Source organism: Phragmites australis, chromosome 14, assembly GCF_958298935.1.
Source record: "Phragmites australis chromosome 14, lpPhrAust1.1, whole genome shotgun sequence".
NCBI classification, from domain to species: Eukaryota; Viridiplantae; Streptophyta; class Magnoliopsida; order Poales; family Poaceae; genus Phragmites; species Phragmites australis.
The window spans coordinates 27,898,107-27,906,481 of NC_084934.1; the positions used below are offsets into that span (position 1 = coordinate 27,898,107).

Sequence of the window (8,375 nt, forward strand, 5' to 3'; positions counted from 1 at the left end):
AATTTTGGCATAACCCTAATTTTGACATGAGCAATTCTTGAGGCGAGAACCAGACAGCCCCTAGTTCATCTGAAAAACTGCAACAAAGAATCTGCTTATCCAGATTCTGAAGGCACATACTCAGAACACACAACAACATAATTTGTAATCCAATGTTTATCTTTATAAAGTTAACAGAAAGACTTGTTTCTCCATCACAATGAGCACTTCCAGAATGCACGACATATTCACTTTCCTATTGTGTCCGTTCTCAACAAGCATATGAAGAACTGACGAACAAAAGAGAGCAGGAAGCCATCTGAACCCCAACTATGGTCTAATAACTCTACAGATTTTCAGAATCTATGCAGATAAGCGACAAAAGAACCTAAAGAAAAGATTGATGCGATACAAACAAGGTTTCTGTTTTCATTAACAGAAATAGTAGCAAAGTAAAACAGAGAAAAATTTGCCTCGGTGGACCTTTCTCAAGGCACCAAATTTTGTACATTGATAAATGACAGATCTCCCAAGAAAACCCCATTTAAGACACCACCTGTAGTAATGCACCACAGCACCGCTACTGGAACAAATGCCAGTGGTGGTCGTTTGATAAGGCTTCCTTCAGCTTCTCAAGCCGCTTGAGAATCTCTAAGAAAGATGGTCTCACATTGATATCCCCTGACCAACATAGCTCAATCAAACTGCAATTATAAAACCGTGTTAAAATACTTAAGTCACAAGACACTAGTTTACGTTAACATGGCAATGGTAGAACGTCAAGGCTCAAGGGTTGTTTGGTTTGTACATACTCCTTCAATTCTTGAAGGTATCCTTTACGGAAAGCTGGGCGATGCCCATCTGCCACATACTTAGCAGCCTCATAAGGTTCGTAGCTGGAGAAAGGTGGATCGCCTTCCAGCATCTATACTCAAACGAAATATTCCTATCATTCAGTAATATGACTTACTAATGGCTTCTATTTTTTGGTGACGAAATTACCTCATACAGTATCATGGCAAAAGAGAAGATGTCAACTTTCTTGTCGTATTTCCGGTGCTTGAAAACTTCAGGGGCCATGTACCGGTCTATATTTGCACCGAAATCATAACAATTAGTTCATATGAATTCAAGAGAAGAGATTCAAAGTTGAGTGGCAGCTCCTGAAACTTACAGCTTCCTGTCTCTCCTGTCATCTTGTATACATCATTGGCATGCTGAGCTTTGATAATCTTACTAAGGCCAAAATCTCCAACTTTCAAGTGGTTGGCAGCAGAATTCACTAGAAGAATGTTTCTATAAGTTGACACATTAAGTTAGACCAGACCAAAAGGCTTCTAGCATTACCAAAAACAAGCAATCCCTCAGACCTTGGTTTTAAGTCCCGGTGGATCACAACATTAGGCTCATTATGAAGATATGCCATTCCCCTGCAAAAGAGAAAATTAATGAAGAGAATAACACATGAAACATTTATCATGCCTAAGGCCACTCACAATGCAAATATCTTAGAGCGATGTCTATCACTCTATCTACTTCCACATCACATAGACACTAGTGTAAAAATTAGCTCCCCGATGCATAGTTTCTTCCACATCTCAAAATATGAGCCAGTATTTAATTTTCTATTGCTTCCCATTGGTTTGCTTGTTTCATGGAACACATGAACATAGGATATTAAGCATCCCAATGCATTTCTTAGCTTCTACATCCCTATCTCTCTTCTTTAATTTTCTGCCACTTCACCATAAATCCTATGCGGCATGGTCATTAAATGTCTAAGACATTGTCCATGGTGGAGCACTGGGAGTGGCCTAAGAATTACTGCAAACACATATGTGTTGAGTCAGAACTTAGTACAGTCATACAGTACATGAAGCCCCAATAAAATAGTGTTTGCAGCATAAATAGAAAAATATCCTATCAAAGCACTCAAATCTTTTTTTTCTCGAATGCGCAGCAGAACTGCATGTCATTTCATTAAAGAAGGAAAAAAGAAGTTACAAAATAAAACACCCTAACACAACGCACCCACACCACACACAACACATACTAGATCAAAATAGCCGCGCCGCAACAGGGAAGAGGCGAATTATATAAAATAAATCCATTTTCAGTGGGTTTGCATTTCAAATAGATCCAACAGACCATATTTCTATAAGTCTAATGATATGGCTAAAACCACTCTCATACTCTCATTGATCAATTAGATATAAAAAAGAATTCAAAGCACAATTTTTTCCGTAGCAAAGCAATTCTATTGTTACTTCCGTTAGCATAGCAAGATAATGATCGGTGGTACTTTGATTTCACACTAAATAGATTGAAATGATCTAACAAGGGGATGATAAATAAAAGTTTTGATAACCATTGATTGAGTCAAGGCCATTCTTAACAACAACTATGAAATTATCCTGACATCAAAACGATACAATTAAAGCAAAGCATATCAGGAAATCATTTGCATACAGATTAAGTATTATGTACTAAGAGTCAAGCACATGATGTGAGTACCTTGCAATGTCTAGTGCAAAATTAACAGCAGTAAGTGGGCTGAGTGAGCCTTTCTCCTTCAGATATTGATGAAGATCACCCTGAAAAATGTATTTAACTTAACATGAGAAGGTATTCCAAATAGTCCACACCAAAATGATAGCTGATTTACAACAACAACAACAAAGCCTTTCAGTCCCAAACAAGTTGGGGTAGGCTAGAGATGAAACCCATAAGATCTTGCAAGTCTAGTCATGGCTCTGGCACGTGGATAGCTAACTTCCACGCACCTCTGTCCATGGCTAGTTCTTTGGTGATATTCCAGTCTTTCAGATCCCTCTTTACAGACTCCTCCCATGTCAAGTTTGGTCTACCTCGACCTCTCTTGACATTACCTCGGTCTCCCATAAAATGATAGCTGATTTAAAAAATAAAATACATACTCCTCGTAGAAACTCAGTAACTAGCATTAGAGGCTTGGTTTCTGTGACTGCTCCAAGGAACTGGACAATATTTGGATGTCTCAGCTTTATTAGCAAGTTGACTTCATGCTTAAAATCTTGGCTGCAGATCAAGAGAAGTTTTGCTAAGAGAACATTACATGAGAAGCATACAGTTAACATCTCCAACAAAAAATTAGTTACCACAATGTCAATCAGTACTCAAGAAGGTTGACATAGTGGGGGTGTTAGTGACTCTGTGAGCAATGTTTACTTACATCACCAGCCTGTCATCAGATAGGGATGGAAGAATGCGCTTGACAGCAATAGGTGTTCCTCGCCAATTTGCTTTCAGAATTTCTCCAAAAGAGCCCTGTCGTAGTTAGCAGGATTGACGAACTTAAGATGACCCAATACAAAAAGAACTAAAAGTGGAGTACAATAAATAGTTTCTTTGCAATATATATGTCCATTAAACTCATCGTATTGTAAGTTTATTTTCAGTGCAAAAGCTAGAAGGCCATTTATGTCTTCAAATCATCTTTATCACCCATTAGTTCATGCTCATGTATTGCATGTACAAAAAATATGTCCCTCAGTAATTAACTTTAATATGCAAGTGGCGAACATTTTCTAACCATGAAAATGAAAGGTCCATCAGTTGACTAAGAGCCAACATAGCAGCAAGTTTCAAATACACAACAGTCTGTTTGCAAAACACGAGAAAAGCTTAATACCATCTAAAATCAACAATGGCTTACAATATTGACTATGAGCAACTATCAGCTGTCCTGGTGGATAATACCAAAATCAGTAAACTATGTTAATACTTTATCAAATAATTGCATTTAGTAAGAGATGTTCAAGAGTTGAAACCTTTCCAATGATAACTGCTTTTGTGAAGTCCAATTCAAGTGGGTTAATCTCCCAGTCAACCTTGTTTGTTAGAGGTGGCGGAATTGATTTTGCTTCAAAATGGCTTCCAGTTTTCCCCTACAGGAAAAAATTCAAGGAATCCAAAGCATTTATTCCAACTATAAAGAGCATAGTTAATTTAATTGTGCGCAAAAGGTGCACCAAAACTATCCATTAAAAAAACAGACAGACCAGTATGGTCTACAAAAAGTGAACGCTATCACTTTGTTCATCAATTGCGACACAATTGTTGTACATTCTGCCATTTCTAACAGACATCCATGTGTAAAGAACCAAGATATCCAAGTTCCAAATAATGCCCCATTAGTTCCCCAAACATTGCAAAAAAATTGACACTACTAACTCTGATAACATTTGGGACCATGTATCCTGGATACAAAATTCAGAAACATTACACCGGTAATAGCTGCAGACGTGCAGAGCAATATGTAGGGGACTCACCCACTAAATCCATACCCAGTGACTGGTGGAATTGGAATACCTGGTGTTCAATTTACAAATTTAGTAATCCTGTGCTAGTGGTTAAACCTATGCAACCCTAAAACTTTGCGATGCAGTAACCAAGGCAACCTTTTAAATCAAACCAAAATTATTGACCACGTACATATGTCAATCCACCATGCTCCTTGAGCAGCTCGATCATGGTCTGCCTCTTGGCGCCCTCCGCATCAGCAAGTGGCTGTACATACACACAAAAAAAAAGCATCATTAGCAACGATCCTAAATGTGCCATCATAACATTAGAGTTTGGACAAAAGCAACATATATTTACACCACTGCAACATTAATATAACCAATTAGAAAGCAAAATCATAGAAGTACCACTGGATACAAATGTTCCACTTCCACATCAATTTTACATCAAAGCTTAACACCAAACCAAACCAGCAACAACAGAGACTGAATGAATGCGAGATATATTTTGTATCTAGGCAACAAATGTTAAACAACGATGCTTCAACACCCGAATCAACCGACCATTGCAGGAACGACGCATTTGACAACCAAACGTGGCACGAGCCCCCATTAATTCGCAGCAGAAGCTGCAAATTCGTCAAACACGGCAAGGTCCAAACCCTGAACAAAACCGGTGTCCAAGTCCAACACAGAAGATGACAGGAGGGTCATCCAATCGAATCAAAAGCTGCAGAGCGCAAATTAGTGGCCGTGGCTAATCGCGTTCCTCCGAGTCGTCAATTCATGACAGAACAAACCAAATCCAACCCCAACAGAAGCCAGGAATATCTCAACCCGAATCAACAATCCGAACCATTTCAACACGACACGGACAGAGCCCAACCCAAATCCAGCCCCAATACCGTCACCCTCCATTTCCAACACGTAAGGGCCCGAATCCAAACGCTGAGACGAGAGAAAGGATCGTCGGCGCCTCGGCTCTATCTCACCGTGTTCTGCCACCGGTCCTGGGCGTTGACGTCGGCGCCGCTGGCGATGAGGCACTCGGCGACGTCGTGCCACCCGTGGAGGGCCGCGACGTGGAGCGGCGTGCGGCTGTCGTAGTCGCGGGCGTTGACGAGCGCGGCGTCCTCCTCGAGCAGCTTCCGCACGGCGTTGGCGTCGTTCTGGTGCGTGTGCCACAGGATCAGCGAGGTGCGGGCCACGAGCCCCTTGTCGTCGAACCGCCGCCGCGGCCCGCTGCTCCCCGACGACCCCGCGCCGCCGCCGCTCCCCCCGCCGGAGCCCCCCGCCCCCGTCGCTTCCTCCTCCGCCCCGCTCATCTCTCCCGCCCTCGGACGTCGCGTGGTCCTGAATGAATCTGAGTGGGGAAGGGTTTCTCTTCTCTCCAAGAATTGCGTCTCGTCCTCTCTGGAATCCAACTGTTTGGGGGGATTTTATCGTTGCGCGGCCTGGTCTACGGGAATCGTGAATATACGTTTGCCTCGGGGCGGGTGCACGATCGGATCCGATCTGATCCGATGGCACCGCTGGGTTAATTAATCCTCGACTAATCACAGGGCTCAGCCGGCTAACCCATTTGCTTAACCCGTTAACCGACACCACTTGTCTTTGTGTGCCAGTCTGGCATCGCAGTTTTGCAGTGTGGAACAGTCCGTTTGCTGTTTTAAGTTTTTAAAAAGATATTTTTTGAATAAATTAGATGTTAAAAATTTAAAAAAAATAGCTCGTTCTAGTTCACTTTTGCTACCAAAATATTTTCCTTATAAAGTTTATTCAAAAATCACTTTTAGCTATAAAATAATTTTTTCTATATAATTACTTCTAAAAACTTTGAATTCAGAGAGCTCTATCAAACAACAATGTAGTCCCATTTAGATAGGTTTTTTCCAGCTTTTCTAAAAAAAAGACACAAGCTGTCCAAGATATTTGCTTTTGATTCTAATTTCTAATGAACTAGAAGCTAAAAAACAGATTAAAATAAATTTTTTCTGATTTTTAATATATTAAAAAACTAAAAATTTATTATAAAAATTAATCATCAAAATTTAACAGCCACAAATTCTTAGTAAACTAGTAAACTCTAAAAACACGTCCGATCTACACGGCACATCCAAAACCGGCCGCGGCATCGGTCTCTGTTAGAATGATGGGATGTGAATCCATCCAAAACTGGCGATTTTTCCACGGAACCCACGCAGTTTTTCTTCATTTCGTGCCGCCTGGTTCGCAGAAAAACTGGCGATTTCTCCACGAAATCGACATCAAGCTGATGCCATTCAAACTGTCTACTCTGCACGTGATGTGCACGAACTACGATGGCATTGTTTGGATACCAACATCTCAACTCAATCCATATGGATAGACCCGTGATTTGTTCAAATTGCACTATTATGTAATTGGAGCAGAATTTAATGTTAGTTTACTGTAATGTCTAGTAATCCATTGAATACATACTTATATATACGGTCAAACATCAATATATTATTAGACATGACTTATCATATGGCATAGTTAACATATGTAATTTTTTACGTTGAATTGTTATCATTCTTGTGTTATATAAAATTATTATTCTATAATTTATCGTTAAGGTTGTAAGATACTCATAGTCAATCAAGATCTATGTTGAATCTGAAATTTATATAATAAAATAAAGTGATTTAAATATTTATTTTTGCCAAAATAAAAAGAAAATAATTTGACCAAACACTATCAATCCATCTAGAGTTTCAGATCCTAAATTTTTTAGAGCTAAATATAACCAGCTCCAAAAATCTAAGAGCTAGATCCCTATCAAACAAGCCTAAATAGATATTCGGATTCGAACAATCCAATTTGTATTAGTATCTTAAGACATTTGAATTCGTATTTACATTTGCTTTAAAATATGAATAAAGAGTGCACTGAGAGGACACGAGCTTATCATTTTTTTAAGAACCTATTTAATTTGTTACTGCTCGGATCTTTATTAGAGTCTATAAATAGACTGATTCCACTCTTAAATCAACCGAGTAGAAAATTCCAACCATAAGTACAGAACCCGGGACCAAGAGGATGGAACCCAACGACCCTCACACTGAGCTGTCACTACTCAGTTTCGACACGAACTTATCACCAACCATCCAAAATGGGCGATTGCATCGGGTCGGCAAAGCAGCGGTGGTCTGGCCATCGAAATGATTCCATGTGCTGCACATGGATTTCAGGATTTGGCATGTTTCGGGCCGGTTTTTTGGTTCCCCGGCATGGCTAGCTTTGTACACCCGGTCCCCGCAAATCCAATCCTTCTCCGCTACATTTTTTTCCCCTCCTTTTTTTTTTTGTCGTTTCGGAGGCACTGATGTCGATATTTTTGTAGGACGAGAAAGATATTGATATTGACTTGTGTTTTATTCTAAATGACGCGAGCATGCTTATCGACACGTCATTATCCTCGGAAAAACACCGGTGATCATTGGCTCGATTTCTCTCTGGTAATTTGACCAGCAGGGGAGTTTCAGGGTGAAACATAGTTTAAGCATGCTTATCTAATCATAACTTTGGCAGTGATGTTTACCAGATAATTTGTGAGATTGTATATTGCTTCATCACATGAGTACCTATTGTACAAGAGATAAACATTGAGAACTAAGTTTATAGTTTATCGTGATAAGAAATACTATTAGCAGACTGGACCATCACCACTGGATACCTCTTTTTAAGAAACAGGCGAAGTGATGGTTAAGGCAGAAACCACTGAAATTAAACTAAGCGTATTTGGACATCCTCTTGGAAAGCAAAGCGTGGTTAAAGAAATTTTGACATTTTCCTCAGGGCAAGCATATGTGCTTTTTGTCAGTGATTGTCTGACCATCCACTAACCAAGTTGTAAGTCGGTGAAGAGCGAAAAATGTGGTAAAGTTTCGCCTTTTGTTGTGCGCTTGCGTCACTCCATCGTACATGCTTTCCGTTTATAAAGAGTACATTTTCTGATACGCAGTTTGAGATGTACTCTGAATATGTCCTTGTCCTACAATCTACAGAGTTTCGCGTCGTGTTGGCTTGATGTTTTTTCGGAAATATAATGTAACTAATCATGGGAAAGAATAGACAAAAATCTAAAAATCA

At 39.9% G+C, this 8,375-nt stretch overlaps 1 protein-coding gene across 2 annotated transcripts; it reads right to left on the reverse strand.

The window, feature by feature from the left end:
• Positions 1 to 379: 379 nt before the first annotated feature.
• Positions 380 to 5,795, reverse strand: LOC133890666 (serine/threonine-protein kinase VIK-like). 2 transcript variants are annotated; one of them, XM_062331143.1, is made up of 11 exons: positions 5,255 to 5,790; positions 4,453 to 4,527; positions 3,789 to 3,905; positions 3,191 to 3,285; positions 2,916 to 3,036; positions 2,494 to 2,573; positions 1,350 to 1,409; positions 1,154 to 1,275; positions 982 to 1,067; positions 792 to 904; positions 380 to 683 (listed from the first exon to the last, which is right to left on the reverse strand). In XM_062331143.1, exons 1-11 carry the CDS (start codon positions 5,585 to 5,587, stop codon positions 560 to 562), a joined length of 1,326 nt encoding a protein of 441 aa, XP_062187127.1. In that variant the 5' UTR covers positions 5,588 to 5,790; the 3' UTR covers positions 380 to 559. The 2 variants fall into 2 exon arrangements, with proteins under 2 accessions (XP_062187127.1, XP_062187128.1); XM_062331144.1 differs by lacking the exon at positions 792 to 904 and having other exon boundaries at positions 5,255 to 5,795.
• Between the last annotated feature and the right edge of the window lie 2,580 nt (positions 5,796 to 8,375).

Coding starts and splice junctions, on each gene's coding strand:
- LOC133890666 (XM_062331143.1), bottom strand. CDS start 5,587: ATGAGCGGGGCGGAGGAGGAAGCGACGGGGGCGGGGGGCTCCGGCGGG. Junction 4,528..5,254: donor AGGACCGGTGGCAGAACACG/GTGAGATAGAGC, acceptor GTGTATGTACAG/CCACTTGCTGATGCGGAGGG. Junction 2,574..2,915: donor TTACTGAGTTTCTACGAGGA/GTATGTATTTTA, acceptor TACATTTTTCAG/GGTGATCTTCATCAATATCT.